Source organism: Rhipicephalus microplus, chromosome 5 (assembly GCF_043290135.1).
Source record: "Rhipicephalus microplus isolate Deutch F79 chromosome 5, USDA_Rmic, whole genome shotgun sequence".
NCBI lineage: Eukaryota > Metazoa > Arthropoda > Arachnida > Ixodida > Ixodidae > Rhipicephalus > Rhipicephalus microplus.
In genome coordinates, this window is record NC_134704.1 from 175,817,970 (window position 1) to 175,836,539 (window position 18,570).

General features: G+C 44.2%; 1 protein-coding gene and 1 pseudogene across 2 annotated transcripts in view; one reads left to right on the plus strand and one right to left on the minus strand.

The window, feature by feature from the left end:
* LOC119174110 (NADPH oxidase 4) overlaps nt 1-18,570 on the minus strand; it is a 261,285-nt gene that overhangs the window by 50,361 nt on the left and 192,354 nt on the right. For both annotated transcript variants that reach the window (XM_037424916.2, XM_075896203.1), the window contains exons 5-8: nt 10,641-10,738; nt 7,886-7,913; nt 5,313-5,385; nt 4,237-4,317 (exon numbers count right to left, since the gene is read on the minus strand). In XM_037424916.2, coding sequence (XP_037280813.2) covers nt 4,237-4,317; nt 5,313-5,385; nt 7,886-7,913; nt 10,641-10,738 — 280 coding nt within the window. The remainder of the gene's footprint in view (nt 1-4,236; nt 4,318-5,312; nt 5,386-7,885; nt 7,914-10,640; nt 10,739-18,570) is intronic.
* On the plus strand, nt 11,377-12,575 carry LOC142818029 (uncharacterized; annotated as a pseudogene).

Below are 18,570 nucleotides of genomic sequence, written 5' to 3' on the forward strand. Positions count from 1 at the left end.
CCACCTACTCCTATATCTTCGAGAGCGGTGAAAATAGCTTCATGCGTAACATTGTCATATGCCCCTTTGACGTCTAGGAACAAAAATGCGCAGAGATGCTTACGGCCTTTCTCGTGTTGGACATAAGTGACCAGGTTGACTACGTTGTCAATCGATGCTCGACCTGCCGAAATCCTGCCATGGCATCTGGGTAGATGTTGTTACACTTCAAGAACCACTCCAGGCGTCCAAGGATCATCCTCTCCATAACCTTGCCTACACAACTGGCCAATGCGATCGGACGATAAGATGGGAGGTCCAACGGTGACTTGCCTGGCTTCAGAAGTGGAATTAGGCGACTTGTCTTCCAGCTTGTCGGGAGCGTTCCATCTTGCCAGGATTTGTTGTACAACTCCAAAAGGACGATTCTCGCGCGTTCACCTAGATGACACAAGGCCCTATCAGAAGTTCTATCGGGCCCTGGTGCCGACAGGCGTCCACACAAAGCTAGTGCTGCTCTGAACTTCACGATGGAAAAAGGCATATCCATGCGGAAATCCAGTGTTTGTGGACAGTTAGCTGAGGGCAATAGGCTATTTGGCACTGCGAGTGGCCCAGACACTCTGGCACAGAAGTCTTCTGCCACGTCAATGCCGCGTCTCTGTTGAGAAAGTGCGAGAGCCCTGAATGGTGACCACTGAGTGGGTTTTGTGCGGAGACCTCGTACTGTCTTCCACAATTGGGATAAAGGTTTTCGTGGGTCAAGCGACTCACAAAAAGCAGCCCAACGCTGTGACTCGAGTTTATTTACCCGGCGCTGAATCTTCTTTTGTATACGTCGAGCAATCTGTAAGTCTTCTATTGCCTCTGTGCGTCGGTATCTTCGTTCAGCACACCGTCGGATTGCTCGAAGTCATTCTAGCTAGATGTGAAATTCCGTTACTTTGGGATAGCAGGTGAGGGTACACTTAGTATCGTGTATTGAGCTTTTAATTATCTCCTCTATGTCGAGGGATATGTTTGCTTCACATTGCTCTTCCATGCGAGACTGGAATTTCAAACAGTCTACTCTCTGAACACTATCGCGTATCTTAGCATGGGACAATCCTGTGATTTTGACGTAAGTGGGAATGTGGTCACTTCCATGTGTTTCTATGTCTCGAAACCACTCAGCATGCCTGACGAGGCCTCGTGAGACAAAGGCCAGGTCAAGGCAGCTGCTATACCTTGAACCACGTAGGAACGTTGAACTGCCATCATTTAACAAGAAAAGTTGATTGTCGGAGGCGAAGGATACCAACTTTCTCTTTTTAACATTGGTCTTCGAACTTTCCCAGATTGTATGATGGGCGTTGAAGTTGCCAATTATAATGTATGGGTGAGAAGTTGCTGACAGGATAACTTGTAGTCTTGTATGGTCGAAACGGCTTGATGGAGACAGGTAGGCACCCACAAACGTGATGATAAGTCTCCTTTTCACTGTTATACTTATATATTGATTGTCGTCATGGGGTGACAACGGATGATGAATGTAGGTGAGGTCGCGGTGAATAAACATCAGAACTTTGCTATTGTCCGCAGTTGTAGACGACATGAATGACTCATAACCAGAAAGTATTATTTCTATCTGCAAATTTGGCTCGCAGATGACAATAATGGGGAACTTATTGGTGTACACAAACCGATGGAAATCAGCGATGTGTGACCTCAGTCCCTGGGCATTCCATTGAATAATCGCTGCTTTTCGGACCTCTTCTCTGAAAGACAGTGGCTGGTGAGCCATTATTTACTCAAGCACTGTGACTACTGGACTCAAAGCGTCCAGTAATTGCATTGCACTTCTTGCTGACGGTGTGTGCATGTTGCTTAACAACAAGCGAATGGCGTTAATTAAGGGTGGCAAAAGAGCTATCACTTGCTGATCTGTGTTCCGCAAGTCCTCCATTGCAGCAGCTTGCTCTGAAGCAGACGGCTTCTGCTGTGGCTCCTCTGAGCGTTGCGTACGCGTAAGTGGAGGCCACTCTTCTGTAGGAACTGGTCTGCCCCTTTTCTCTTTTCCAACGTCTGTGTTTGCCATGCTGTGAACTGCAGCTGGCGATCTTTCCTGATGTGTCGACCTATTGCTTGAAGTTGGCGCTCTCCGACGTGAAGACCTTCGACGGCGACGTCGTCTTTGCCGGATTTTCTCGGCAGCTTCTTTGTGGGTTGAGCTGTCTCATACCATTTGCTTCAGAATAGAAAATTCTTTCCTTATGTGTGGACATTTTTTCGAAGAAGCCTTGTGAGCACCCTGACAGTTAGGACACTTCAGTATGGTAGCGCTAAAGTTCTCTTCCGTGTGTGGTTCGGCACACCGGGGGCACGCTGCGGAGCTCCTGCAAACACCCTTTACATGGCCGATCTTCTGACAATTGAAGCATTGCACGGGTTTAGGAATGAACGTTCAAACTTCTTGACGAAAGTGGCCAACCTTCACGTATGCGGGAAGACAGTCGCCTTTGAATGTTACTCTCACACAGCGTGTGTTACCAAGCCGTCCAACGCTGACAATGACGTTGTCTTGACTCGCTGGTTTTATAAGTATTGGAAGGTCTGCATTTGGGATTTTCGTGTTAATGTCGTAAATGACTCCTGATGTGGTCCCACCATCGGCTGGTATGATGGACCTAACTGCAATGTTTCCCAGTTGTGTTACTTGTAGCAGCGTGCTCAGCGCACTCGGGTGCCGCACATCGACAGCCAAGATCTTTCTCCTAGTATTAGGTCGTACGTCTTTGATCTCGTTCGGCACAGTGTTCTCAAATTAGAGCGAAAGCGCTAGCCTGTTCAGAACACGCAGACTTTCAGTAGCGTTCTTTGGCACAAACAGGATGGAATGGGGCCATCGCTGGGGCGCCGTTTTCACGGTGGCTGTACTTGACACCGGCGATGGATCGATGATCCGTCGCTTGGCCTTGCGGTGCAGGACAGGTTGAAAGCTGTCGTCTGAGGACTCGTCGCAAGATGCGGAGTACAGCTCAGTGTCATCGCATCACTGGATGTGTTTCCTTGCTTCCTCAAGGTAGTGGCCACGGTCGAACCGGAATCGGACGTCACCTTGTGAGGTTGTACATTCATTACCGCAACCTACGGGGCAATACACCCCACAACTGCAGCGAAAAGTCCAGAAAAGCACTGAGACGAGCGAGATGTGTTCTACAAAGAATCACTTCGTCTTCCTTCTCAAAAAAAAAAAAATATAGGAATGTCCTACAAAAGCTTCCCTCTCATCTCCTATGTTAATAGTCATCGTTTAGGCAAATGCAATGTTCTGTCCTTTAAAGTGAAACACAAAAATAAAAAGGGTGTAATATAGCATGTGTACCACAGTAAATTTTAGTCACCGTAAAAGATATCAAATAATTAGTGATATAATGAACCTCATGTCACAAAAGCATATGTTTATCATCAGCAATAAGAATTGTCATTTTATTGATTTAATTACACACAATAAAATACACTTGAAGTGTATTTATACACCACATTTTTAACAGCTGAAGCGCAAAAATGTAACAAAGGAGTAAGAGAGACAACAAGTGCGAGTGCTAACTTCCAAGTAAAAGTTTATTGCGAAGCACTAAGAATATATACCTGTCACATGACATCACAATCGCATCAAAGAGCGCACAAAGATGACAAAAAACTAAGCAGCAGCGAATTTTACATAAAAAAAGCAAGTGCCGGTAACTTCAAGTAATGTAGTTCTTTTTTTGTTAGTGCGATGGATGTCTTGCTGATGCAGGTTCGATTTGCTGTCACTGCCGCCTCAATGATGAGCCTTAAACAATTGTTAGAGTGAGGCAACGGCGATAGCAAATCGAAACTGCATCAGCCAGACATTCATTGCACTAACAAAAGAGAACAAGATACCGGCACATGCTTTTTCTATGTAATATTCGCAGCTGCTTAGTGTTTTTCCTTCATCTTTATGCATTGTTTAATTTGATTGTGATGATTTGATAAGAAGTTAGCACTCGCACTTGTTGTGCCTCTCACCTCTTTGTTACCTGTTTGTGTTTCAGCTGTTGAAAACATGGAATACCAACTAGTCCGCTCCCACACCTTGCTTCAGCAACAACCACATTGTTTGTGTCCTTGAAATTATACTTAACATTTTGTGATGCTCGGTACTTGCATAACATATAATGACAATACACAGAGACAGTACACAACAATGCACACGCAAATATTTAGGGCCAACAATACTTGTTCACTCACCTGAGAGGATGAAAAATTGCTAACACCAGGAACAGTAGTAGAAGATGATGCGAGTACCAGAAAAGATCGTAGCACGATGTCCTGCAAAAGAACAATTAAAATTCACTATGTAAATGTCATGCTAAAATATGTAATGTTAGCCGAATGTTTTTGCAGTTTTGCTGCTCCACGTGCTGAGAATTGTTTTCTTATTCTCGATAGACTTATTTTCTGGTCGAGCGTCAGTTTTCTCAGCCGCATGCCTATAGTTGAAATGATTGTGGCAGCTTGTTCAACATAAAGATAATTTTGTTCAACATAAAGACAATCTATAAAATCATAATAAAAACCTTAGTGGAGCTTAAAGAAAGAGTTCGGCTAGTTCCTAAGAACCTATAACATCATAACAGTTCAATCATCTAAGCATCAGAAGTATCTCAAAATTCTGATAAGTGAGCTTTGCCGCACCGTTCTTCTTTCTTGTACTTGCATGAACATATAGTTAGCGTGACAAAAAAAATGGCACACAATCCGTGGTTTTGCTCTAAGTGCAAAATTTTGCGCAAGCTTTCAGTTTCACGCACGTAGTTATGCATCATTGCACTCTGCTTACATGAAAGATTATGGCACTGCACTGAATACACTTGCACACAAATAAGCAACAAAGGCACCTTTTTCCCTTCAAAGCAAGGAAAATGGTAAACACAATCGGGAAACAGAGTATGAAAGCAACTATTCTGATGTTCTTTACAATACGTTCACAACATTTCTCGCAATTTGATGTGTTTGTGAGCCCACAATGAGTTAAATTATCAAGTCTAAACAATTTTCCGCCTAAAAAAATTATCAGAAACCAGCGCCAAGGGATGTGCTTTAGTTTTTACACACACATTGACTGAATACAGTAAAAAGCCTGAGGTAAGCACATCACTAGTTGAGATTGTTGTGTTTGAAACTGTGCGTTGTGCGCGTGCTGGATGAACGTGACCCCCAAATGCTGTAAGTTATTTTCCAGGATCAAGAAAAATGCCCAGAAAACACGTCGAGTAGCTTGCGGTCCATCCCATTAGCCAACCAAAAGTGGAACCACATCTCACCTGACACACTTGAGCGATGCGACAGAGAGAAACACCAAAAGGCACACCATTGCTAGTCCAGTCCAACCTGGAACTAAAAGAAATCACCATTACTCAGCTTGACAGGATGCGTAAGACTGGCATGCAAGATGTTTTGTTCTGAAGTTGCACTGTTCGAAACTGTATTTCAGCTATAAGTGATAAACCACACCGCAACATCGTATTTTACACGTCAAGCCCGCGCTTATGAATATCGTGTGTGTTCCTATGGCATTGTCATACAGTCGTCAGTGGACGTGTACCCAAATAATTTCTGCACAACCATCTTGCTGATCACTCCGTACACTTAAAAATTGTGTGCATATCTGATATGCATAAAGGTACAAGCTGTATGTACCGAGGGATAGAGTGATGCTGAAGAATTGTTCTGCAAGTGAACTAGAAGCGATGCCTTCTTGTTTCGGTGGCTTCATAATTACGGCAATCATGTTTTTTCGAAGACCCCACTTATTTGAAAGGCCATTTATTCTGCAGTAGCACTGAATGAATGAATGAATGAATGATATGAGCAGAATGCTTCTTGTGCAGCCCGGTAAAACATTGAAGATCCACAAAGCGCTAACAAGAATTGCTTATACCAAACCTTTTATAACGAAAATTATCGGTTTAATGTTATTCATGAGTGCGCAACATTAACTAAGTACACTCAAAATAGAAAATTTTCCATATCTTTCTTGCCTTTTGCAGTGTGAAACAGATTGATTGATACGTGCGGTTTAATGTATCAAAACCACCATATGATTATGAGAGACGACGTAGTGGAGGGCTACAGAAATTTCGACCACCTGGGATTCTTTAACGTGCACCCAAATCAGAGAAAACGGGCCTACAGCATTTTGGCTTCCATCGAAAATGCAGCCACCACAGTCAGGATTCGATACCGCAACCTGCAGGTGAGCCGCTACGCCACCGCGACGGGGCTAGTGTGAAAGAGCAGTGAGAAAGATAGTGTAAAGCGAAACTTCGACGAACTCTATGACTTTTTTTTCTGCAGGAGAAAAATGTGGGACAGTGGTTTCGCAGTAGTGGGGGAAAATTCACACTTGTACCGAAGTTGTTTCTCTGAGATTGATTTTATTCAAAGCTATCGTGGGTGTACAATGCCACTAAGCAAAATTATGTGTCTGCCTTTGCACTCAATATGTACTGATGAGCTAGTTCGTGAGTCATGATCTTTTTATGAAGCAGCTGTGCACAAAAGGATACAAAAAACACACAAGCAGAAAAGACACTAGCACAAGCGGTCTATTAGAACTGATGATTTATTTTCGAATGATCCAGTTTATGTAGAAGAACACGCACATGCACACTAACAGAAGTGATGAATACAACAAAAATAATAATAAAAGTATGTAAAAGGACGTGCTACTCATAAAAAGTTGCGAAAATGATTGATAGTTGGGGTTTAACGTCCCAAAACCATATGATTATGAGAGACGCCATAATGGAGGTATCTGAGAACTTCGACCACGTGGGGTTTTTTAACGTGCACCCAAATCTGAGCACACGGGCCTACAGCATTTTTGCCTCCATCGAAAATGCAGCAGCCGCAGCAAGGATTCAATCCCAGGACCTGCGGGTCAGCAGCTAAGGGCCTCAGCCTCTAGACTACTACGGCGGAGCAAAGTTGCAAAAAAAAACCCCACTAGGTATGTGGTTATACTAAAGTATCGGCGCGCTTTCTTAGAGAACTATACCGAAGGGCAACTGACTCGCTTATCTTTTTCCTTGTAGACTTCAACTGCCTCGAATATTGCCCTCGTTTCCTTGTTGCGTTACTTGCACACAACCAACATACTGCGTAGAGTGGGAGCACAGTTCCAATCCCTACAATTCAAGGCCAAGTGTCCAGCATGTTTAGCCGTGACGTGACGGTTGTGTTCCGTTGAACTTGTGTTTAGGCACCTGCCTGCGTGACCAATGTACACCTTGTTACCAGTCAAAGGGATCTTGTAGATCATCTCGTCTTTCGAGCATGCCGCGTATAGGGCTTGCGGTGCCTGATTTCACAAGACTGCGTGTGCTTCTTAGTAGCATTCACCTTCTTGCCCCGCCGCGGTGGTATAGTGGCTAAGGAAATTGGCTGCTGGCCCGCAGGCCGAGGCATCGAATCCTGGCTGCGGTGGTGGCACTTTTGATGGAGGTGAAAATGCTGTGGGCCTGTGTGCTCAGATGTGGGTGCACGTTCAAGAACCCCAGGCAGCCAAAATTTCCAAAGTCCTTCACTACGCCGTATCTCATAATCATATGATGGTTTTGGGACGTTAGACGTCACATATAAATCAATTTGTCTTGTCGCGTAGGTCGGTCCATTGCACTGTTGCTGAAAATGCTACGTAAACAATGGCTTTTCACACTATTTTTAGCGTGCACATAGGGTATCACCACCATGCCCAGCCGGTTTCTGCTTGCGGCAGGATTTTTTGCATTTTCTTTTTGTGCAAGCATTCTACAACCGAAAACATTATCAGCTTCTGCCTAACTGAAAATTCACAAACCCGCAATGCTGGCATAATGGAAGAAGATGAGCTTACCTGTCCTGAGTATCATCAGTAGCGGATCCTGCAAACAACAAATGCAGAAGGAACAATATGTAAAGCATTAGCAAATTGTGCTCTGCACAGCGTTTCATTTTCTTTCCATGAACAAACATTTACCCACTATTTTCAAACCCCCTGCAGGAACCTTTTTACAGCATGTAGCTGAATGGTTCCCCAAAAAAGGAAATGATGACGAGCTTTCGAATTTTTCGCCCTAGGTAAAAACATTTTATGAATTTTAAACCAAGCCCATACAGTGTCTGAACACCGTCCCGGTAAATACATTTTGCTGATCAGGCTGGTACTGCCTGAATGCTTACATATTATTAGCTAATGCATACGAAGACTGCAGAGAAATGACCTGTCAGTTCAAATTAAAAATTAAAATCGTATATGTAACTGGCATGCCTTCAAACTTGCATTTTAAATGGATTATCATCAAGAGAATTTACTTTCTGGAGAAACGTCTCTGTAAGCAAAATATGCCACACTTAGTTCTCCTTGACAATAAGTTGGCCCCATATCTGCATGTAATCTGCAAATGTCATCGAAATACGATAGTCTTGCGTCTGGAGAGAGTGAACAAAATGTTTATTTGATATTCTGTGCAAGGAAATTGGTGAATAATATTCTGGAGGCGCTGCATTAGAAAGCCTCGAGCGTTTAGCGTAGGTGAACAAGCGCATCAAGTCACGTCACACGTGATACATGAGCCCCATCTGGCAGTTTTCTTGTAAAACAAACCGTGTGGCTCTGAGACGGGTGTGCGCGCCTGTCTCAGAGGTGATAAGGTGTAGAACGCAAGGCGATGGGTAGGGGCCACCACCGTTTCGTCTTAGCAAAGCGTTGGAAACACTCGCCTTTTCGTGCAAACTTTACATGGTCAGCGTCGCATGATAAGCGCTACGGTCCTTGAAATTACTTATGTATGTCTTTTCTAGCAAAAGACGCACATGCAGATTATATACGTGTTGGTATGATGCCCTAGACATGCGCAATAATTGCTTTTTAAGTGACAATTTCACAAGTATGAACGCTAAATCTAGAGCAACATTGGTGTGCGCTGCGGATGGGGTCAGCCGTTTTAAGTACCCGGTGGCTTTAAGAGTGGATAAACAGACAAATGTACAGACAGACAGACAGAGCGACAGACAGACCAAAATTTTTGTGTCGAAAGTCCCCAGGAAAGACTATCGTATTTAAAAAGGACCCCATCCGCAGGTAATCCTGAAGAAACGCAGATGCATTTCTTGTGCCGAGAGAGGGTTCGGTTGCCGTCCGTATGATATTCGCCTTCACCAAATTTTGTCATCGCTTTCAGAGGCACCCAGCCAGCGAACGGTTGAGGGCTTGCGGAAGGGAGAGTGGGGCGCCAACGTTCTTGGCTCCCGGTTGGCGTTTCACCGGCGGGTTATCGAGCACACATTTCCGGATATTCTTGAGATGCGCAGACAGCGAAAGGTGGAGAGTGAGGTGCAAGCGGACATGAAAGTGAGGCGCAGGGAGGAGAGAGAGGAACAGCGAAGCAATGCACCTACCTGCTCCTACACTTTCTCGCACCAAATGCTTTGGTTGCTTAGAGCTAGGATAAGCGCGCACGTCCGCAGCTGTTGCTTTGCGAGAGAGAGTGAGAGCGGGAAGATAACACCTGCCGGTGCGTTGAAACCGCCGCGGACAACGACGGATGCTTAACAGACCCCGACTAAGAAATGCATTCGCGTTAAAAAAACTGTTGATGCTGCATGGTCTGTGCTGTATATGTCATGACATGAGGTGAACAACTTTGAACTTTGTTCTTAATTGAGCGATTTCATGCGCAATTACAATAAAGCATTTGAAGTGTGCTGTGGAAAACTCCCAAACTTTGAAAAGCGTTGTAATTCGTAGCCTGTGAATAAATGCTCAAGCGATATGATGGTTGTCGGCAATAAGCTACATTCATGTTCATACAATGTACTAGGAAAAAAATTCACAACATATCCACGAAGAGAATGATGATAAGTAAGGCAAAGCGTTCCGTTCGTCCATCTGTCTGTTTGTCACTCTGTCTGTTTGTCTGTCCATTCATCCGTCCGTTAGTCCGTCTGTCCGTGCACCTGCCTCTCCATCCGTCCACGCCTATCACGCTAGAGCATGCATCAGACAGACGTACGGACAGATAGACGCTTCGCCCCACTCATCATCATTCACTCTGTGGATATGCTGTAAATTTTCTATAATAGCGCCAATTATCTTTTTTAAATTCAACTATAAGAAAACTGTTAACGCCATTTTTTTCTTTTTATTCATCAACTATACGAAATCTGCTAATTTTGGTTCCGTGGAATAGTGGTTAGTGCCGCGCACTGGAAATTAAGAGGTTGCTCGCTCGACACCGCACGAAAAATTTTTTTCTTCTCGTTTTGTTTTCTTTGCAATCTTTTAGTATCGAAGTTACAACGTCGCATGCGCGATAGAAATATGTCATCAGTGCCGTGGCGGAACCCAGCATAAAACACTTTGGTGTTGAAACTTTTCAATGACCGTGCAAAACATTGCACATGTTTTGATTCAAAACTATGGTACCACTGTGTCTCAATTGAAAGGGTCACAGCGCGACCTGTCAACCATATAAATTGCCAGTTTTCAGGCTGTGCCTCTTCATGGTTTTTAACATGCGTAGCTCATGTCCTTGCATTAAACAGAAGCAATCTCTGTTGAAGCGTTCAAAATTTGACACTTTGTAAGTACTGCTGCACAGTTAACTCACCTCTCCGGGATACCTGGCCATATTGATGTCCACGAAGTCGTGCGAGTAGTACGAAGAAAAGTTGCACGCGTTAACAAGGTGCGCCAAAGAATGGACAACTGTAATCAGAAACAACACGAGAGGAGTCAAAGTTGCTTATGTGAAACAAGTTTTCATGAAGGACACCACCTTATTAACAAAAAAAAACTGAGGGAAAGGGATAAACACACGTAAATGTGGCGAATAAAAAAACAAGAGCTTCGTAGGATACTATTGTGGTCAAAAAAATTTAAAACCTTCACAGACGTTATGGAAAAAAAGGTTTACTTCTGGCATACATAAATGACATTACAAATAACGTAGAATCCCGCAAAAAATTATTTGCAGATGACTGCGTCATCTATCGAAGGGTTGCGTTTTCTACCGATGTAGGCGTACTACAGGAGGACGTAAACACCGTAACACGTTGGTGGTGTAACTGGAACATGTGCTTAAATATTTCAATATGTGACCCCTGTGACGTCATCCTGCTGCATTCCGTGGCCGCCTGCTCCAGAGACAAGCGCCAAGACACGCGCTATCTTGGTTTCCTTTATTCGGTTATCACGGGAGTCTTGTGATCATTCTGACTGTATATATTTCACGACGAAACATTAAAGAGGGCTTTTTTCTTGGTCACAATGTAGCGAGCGTCTGTCGATCACTCTGACGAGCTTGACATGGTGTCAGAAGTGGTTCCGATGTAGCCAACTAGCGCTTCAACGGCCCCGTCAACAAGCGAGTGACTGGCAGCTGCGTCTACGAGAACAAGCCGTATCGGCCACAACGCTTAAGAATGGCGGGAATCAAGCCTTCTAAGCCCTTCGACTTCCAGAACGCAGCGGACTGGCCCGCCTGGATGGACGAATTTGACGACTACAGATTCGTGTCTGGGCTACATGAGAAAAAAGACGAAGGTCAAGTAATGACTTTTCTCTATACTATGGGCAGAAAGTCGAGGGAGATAAACGTAAAAGACGAAAAAATGGAGGACTTTAAGCTCGTAAAGTCTAAATTTACCGACTACTTTGTCCACACCAACAACATAGTCTACAAAAGTGCTCGCCTTAATCTACGCCGCCAACAACTGGGAGAAACAGTAGACCAGTTCGCAAACGAGCTTAGCAAGTTAGCCGACAGATGCGAGTTCGCAGGCATGAAGGAACGCCTAATAAGAGACCGCTTCGTATAGTAGGACTACGGGACCAGGTTCTTTCGGAAGAACTGCAGATGGACCCCAAGCTAACGATGGCCACTGCTTTGGCAAGAGGGCGTACGAGCGAAAACGTAAAGCAAAAGCAAGCAGAACTAAAAGAGCATGAGGGCACAGCCCCAGAAGCTTGCGTCGCCGCAGTAAAACCCAAGAAAGCTGCTGCAAAGATCACGTTTACTCGCCGTCAGAAGCACGCTTATCATCAAAATAACTGCAGTTATTGTGCCGGACAATTTCACCCGCGAAACAAGTGTCCAGCGCAAAAAGAAACGTGCAGATTTTGCCAGAAGTTGGGCCACTATGAAAAGGCATGCCGAATAAAGAAGCAAAGAGACACAAATCTCGATTGCATCGTCGAAGCTGATGGCAAGTTTATAGGCACGGTCGAGCAGTGTGCGAACACATTCCGAGCATTTCGTGACGGTAAAGATAAACGACAAGACGCTCCGCATGAAAGTAGATACGGGAGCCCAAGTGCACAGTCATCGGTGAAAATTATCCTTTTCTTCCATTTTCTCTGGAAAACACAGCCAATCTTAAAGGACCTAGCAATACTAGCATCCGTACGATCGGAAAGTTTGACGCTAAAATATCTTGGAAAGACAGCTGTTCACAACAAACCATTTACGTCGTGCAGAACTTGCGCACGCCCTTGTTGGGACTACCAGCCATAAAAGCTCTGGGAATTGTTCGCTTCCTGGATGAATTAGACACTGCTGACAATATCGGAAGCAAGTATCCCAAGATATTCCAAGGCACGGGTACCATTTCGGGAGAACACACCATACGCCTTGTGCCACATGCAGTCCCGTACAATATGTCTACACCGTGACGGGTTCCTATTCCCATGAAAGAAAAAGTTAAAGAAGAACTGGACAGGCTAGAATGAGAAGGAATGATACAGAAGGTCGAAGAACCGACAGAAAGGTGCGCGCCTATCGTTCCTGTAATGAAGCCGTCTGGAGCAGTAAGGATCTGCTTTGACTTAACTCAATTGAACCAGTTCGTCAGACGAGAGCGTCATCAACTTCCAACAATTGAGCAAGTTATGGGAAGCTTCCAGGAAGCCAAAGTCTTTTCTAAACTAGACGCGCATTCTGGTTTCTACCAGATTAGGCTTTCCGAGGAATGTCAAAAGCTCACGAAGTTCATTACGCCGTACTAGGTTGCCGTTCGGGATTACATCCACACCTGAAATTTTTCAAAAAAAGTTCTCGCAAGTCCTAGAAGGCCTAGACGGCGCACTGAACTACATGAATGACATTCCGGTGTACGGCAAGAACCAAGTTGAACACGACAAGCGGCTTTGTAACGTCCTCGAACGACTTCAACAAGCAGGCGTAACTCTCAACAGGGAAAGGTGTTGTTTCTCAGTTAAACAGGTCGCATTCTTGGGATGATCTTCGATGCCAACGGCATGCGTTCAGACCCCGAGAAAGTTAGGGCAATCAAGCAATTACCCAGACCCCAAAACGTTGCTGATGTTCGATCCTTGTTAGGTATGATGAACCATCTCGCAAGGTTTTTACCTGATGCAGCTTCAATGTCTGCTCCTTTACGCAGCCTCCTCAACAAGGACAGTGACTGGTTTTGGGGACCTCAACAAGAGACAGCTTTTGAGAAGATCAAGAACACTCTCAGCTCAGACAGATGCCTGGCGAGGTACAACCCCCGGTACTCGACAATTGTATCGGCGGACGCGTCTTCACTACGGGTTGGCGCAGTACTCCTCCAGGATCAGCCATCTGGTGAGAGACGTCCTGTTGCATATGCCTCCAGAACGCTCACAAAAACAGAGCAGAGGTATTCACAGATCGAAAAAGAAGCATTAGCTTTAACTTGGGCTGCGGAACGCTTCGACGAAATCCTAAGAGGCCTCACGTTCCTATTTTAGACGAATCACAAGCCTCCCCTCCCGCTACTTGGTCGAGATTCTCTTGATTCTCTACCGTCAAGAATTCAGAGGTTCAGAATGCGTCTTATGCGGTACTCGTTCACGCTAACACACGTCCCGGGGAAAAGCATTTCTACGGCGGACACACTTTCTCGCGCGAGAGTGATGAACACTGCACTTTCGGTCGGAGAGTTGTCTGAAGCAGACGTTTTGGCTCACGTGGAGGGAGTCGTTCAGTATGCGTTCTCTGACGACATGCTCGAACGCATACGCTCAGAGCAAGCAAACGACCCCGAATGTGCGTCGTTGCTCGAAGCTTGTATGCAAGGTTGGCCCACTAAGCACTACACACCACAACTTCTCAAGCCATTCTGGGTGCATCGTGGTAACATCACGGTATGCAAGCAGCTGCTTTTGAAGGACTCAAGGCTGGTGATTCCACGAGCGCTGCGGAAAGAAATGCTTTGGAGGGTTCACGAGGGACACCAGGAAATTGCACGCTGCCGCGCGAGCGCTATAGAATCTCTCTGGTGGCCAGGAATTAGCAAAGATATTGCACAAACCGTGGCCAACTGCCAAGCATGCGCCACAGAACGTACCCAATTTTCCGAACCAATGATTCCATCAGAAACAACCGAGCTGACATGCACAAAATCGGAATTGATTTATTTGAGATGAAAGGAGCTGTCTATCTTGCCGTTGTTGATTATCACTCCAGGTATCCTGAGCTGGCCCTGCTGGATCAAGGAACGTCGTCTAAGGCGGTCATCCAGCACCTGAAAAGCTGCTTTGCCAGACATGGGATACCGCAAACGGTAATATCAGGCAACGGACTACAATTCATCTCATTCACGTTTGCTGATTTTGCAAAAAACTACGGCTTTAGGCATGTCGCAACAAGTCCTCGTATACCCTCAAGCTAACGGGGAAGCTGAGCGCATGATAGAGACTCTTAAAAGCCTTTTGAAGAAGGCAGAGGACCCCTACATCACATTGCTGAACTATAGAAACACGCCGGGTCCAACCGGCTATAGTCCAGCGCAGCTGCTAATGAACCGCCATTTATGCTCAAAAGTACCCTGCATGCCATCTGCGCTAAAGCCAGAAGTAGTAAAGGCTTCTTGGAAAGAGCAAGACGAAAAATACAGACAAAAACAAAAGATGTAATTTGACAAACGTCATGGTGCGAGACCTCTTCCCTGTCTATCCGCAGGCACTTAAGTATGGCTCAAAGACAGAGGCGCCGAGGGCACGGTCCTTCGTCCTTCTAAAACACCGAGATCCTACTGGGTCCGAACTGAAGGAAAAACCGTATGCAGAAACAGGCGTCATCTCTTCCTTCTCCCACACGAAGGAGAAACAAGCCCCGTAAGGATGGGGCAGCATCCACGAAACAGCGAGCCAACGGACGCGACGGACAAAGACATCGTAGCTACCAAGTCGTCTGACATCCAAGAGCTTCGTTTATCGAACAAAACTTCAAGTCCTGAGCAAAGAACGACGCGATATGGGCGCGTCATACGAGCTCCAAAAAGACTTGGTATTGATAATTAATTTCTGAAATGCTTTCCTTTTTTTTGGCAGGCCCACGATGTTTTTAAAACGGGGAAGATGTGACGTTATCCTGCTGCATTCCGTGGCCACCTGCTCCAGAGACAAGCGCCAAGACACGCGCTATCTTGGTTTTCTTTATCCGGTTATCACGGGAGTCATGTGATCATTCTGACTGTATATATTTCACGACGAAACATTAAACAGGGCTTTTTTTCTTGGTCACGATGTAACGAGCGTCTGTCGATCACTTTGACGAGCTTGACAACGACGTCACTTTTACGATAAATATTCTTAAAAATTCGAAGCTGCTATAGTATTAGTGGCATTGTTGATATACGCTACCAAGGGCACCGATGCCGGGGATCAACTCTGGGCTGTCCTAAAAGCCCACGATGCAGCGGTTGGGCTTGGCCAGACTGTGCCAACGTGGGAGTGGCACGCTGCCCGTTCCTTCCTGCACCTCAGTACTTTAAATAAGGTTTCGCATCCATTCATTGCAACTATGAAAGTGCCGCCCGCAATGGAGGTACTTGGAAGTTTGTTTTATGGAAACAGTGAAATGGAAGCAGCACACAAACGTAATCATAACAAAGATAGTAAAGCGCTTTTCTTCACTCGCAGAAAATTTAGGTGCGCAACAAAAGAAATAAAAGAGACTTTCTACATCCTACATGTACCATCACTGCTCGGCTACGCTTGCGGAATTAGGTACACTCTTCAGAGGTACCTCGTAGACAAAATAGAAGAGTTTCAAAATCAGGCAGCTCAAATCATCTACAACAAATACAATCTCTGTGCCAACATGTCGGAAATAAAGGCTGCACTATCGGATGGGCAACAATACCGTCAAGCTAGATGACGAAAACTTCGCCTGAAATATCGGCACAGCATATATTATAACAAAGCGGGAATCACCAAAGCGAACTATTAATAATAATAATTATAATTCTTATAAACAAAATCATTTTAAAGTAAAGGACACATGCTTTCCGCTCTCGTGAAATTTAGCCCAGTTTCTGTTTCTGGATATAGTTCTTTCAAAAAACAACTTCACAACTGGTTTTCCGTGCTGTTCTTCAGTGTCAGTACTTGCGAATTAGGATTGCACACTTGAGTTCGTTTTTCGAAAACAATAGGAAAAGCAAATCTACTGCCAGAAGTGATATAATTGATATCCCTGTACTTTTGTTTCTCTGACTAGTGACAAAAAATTATGTTTTTTTAATAACAAGAAAGAAACAGGCATCAAAATTTAACTACACTTTAGGTGGCGCCACTATCAACGCAGTTAATAAGTACAAATACCTTAGCTTAACATTAACCCGTGACTTAAGATGGGAACGCCATGTAAACAACGTCGCCACAACTGCCTTAAAGATTGTTTTTTTAAATAGACACCCGAGACTAGCGCCCCATATCACAGTGCTGTTAGCATACCAAACCTTTGTGAGATCAACTTTAGAATACGCTAACACTGTTTGGTTTCTTTCCAATAAAGAACTCATTTCCAAGCTCGAAGCAGTTCAAAGAAAGGCACTGAGATGTATTTACAATGAGCATAGGTTAAACGATTCACCCGCACCATTGCTAAAATAGACTGGTATCCTCACCTTGAAAAACCGAGTCAAACTTGCGCTATTAAAAATGATGCATCAGCTAATTCACAAAGGCATAAAGATTGACACTTCAAAATAACTATGTTTAAAACAAACATGACAAACGCGGCACAAACATGGATTAGCACTACATGAACATGTCATTCATACGAAAACTCATGCATAAGCATTCATTTTTTTTATTTTAATCACACGTAAATGGAACAGGCTGGATCCTAGTGTAAGAACAAGCATTACGTCATCCTCCTTCTTATCATTGGTTGGAAATCAACCACACACTGTCTAGTGATGGTATACCTGTATTGCCATGTTTTATGTATAGTTTCTTTTTTTATATTGCACCCCCAATTCCATATATCCCGCTCACACTACAACACTTTATTTACATTGTCACTTTGTATTATTCTCATTTTTACGTGAATGTATCCTTGCTTCAGTTTTCTCTTTTGTATGCCTCTTTGGCCACCTTTCATTTTTTCGTATTAGGATGTATTATGGTGTAAAATTAAGTTCACTTATTTACCTTGTTAACTACCAATACCATCTTTCCATGATATTGAATACTTCTTTTTCCATTTTATATTACTACATGTCAATTATGGCTTTCCTGTAATGATCTCTGGTAGGATCGACAGTATAAATAAAAAAAAACAAACAGGTATAGGAAATATGTCGATCTTATTTCGTTGGCACCCTGTGCCATTTCGTGAAGAAACAATAAGTTTTGTGGTACACTGCGTTCTGTTATGTACTGTACTTTTTTCAATGCGGTAAAAGTGAGTCGACTCACGACGTAAAAATTAGTTACGATCTTTTATTATCAACCTGTCACGTGAAAATTTATGTTTAGTTGTGCTCCCCACTTTTTTAACTACACTTTTTTTATTCCCCCTCCCCCCCGCACGCATCGCCAACACGGCGTTGCAGGCATCTTTGCAATAAAATAAAAATAAACCACATAACGTGAACAGAGGGAACATCCTCCTGCGTTCGGTTACAAACAGACAATGTTCTTGGCAGCTGATTGCCACCAGCCTCTCACATATCTCGGTCGTTTACTCTTGACGACGTGCCCACAACAGCTCCTTCATGCTGAGGCATTGCAAAGGTCAAACAATAACTCACTTCATTCATTGTACACCAACTTAGCAGCAGTGAACACTACCATAGCCATTGTTATGCAAATCTCTCGAGGTTTATAACTCCTAAACTCCACCACATATAACATGAGGTTGTGTCATAATGTATGAGAATAATACCATTACTACCTCAGGTTTTACATTAAAAGATCATATGATTATCGGTAGCACCGTAGTCGCGTAGTGTATGTCTCCGGAAACTTTAACCATGTGGTGTTCTTTTTTTAGGGGCGAAGCTCCTTAGGGCGTGGGCTGTGCGTCCCCTGTAGCCTGTATGTAGCCACCTCTAGTTTAGTTCTTGCAGTGTTCACTAGATGGCGGTACCATCCCCTGTATGTAGCCACCTCTAGTTTAGTTCTTGCAGTGTTCACTAGATGGCGGTACCGTCTCCTGTATGTAGTTACCTCTCGTTTAGTTCTTGTAGTGTTTACTAGATGGTGGTACTTGTAGCTGATGATGAAAAGATGCAAGATGTTATAAACTAGAAAGCGGTACT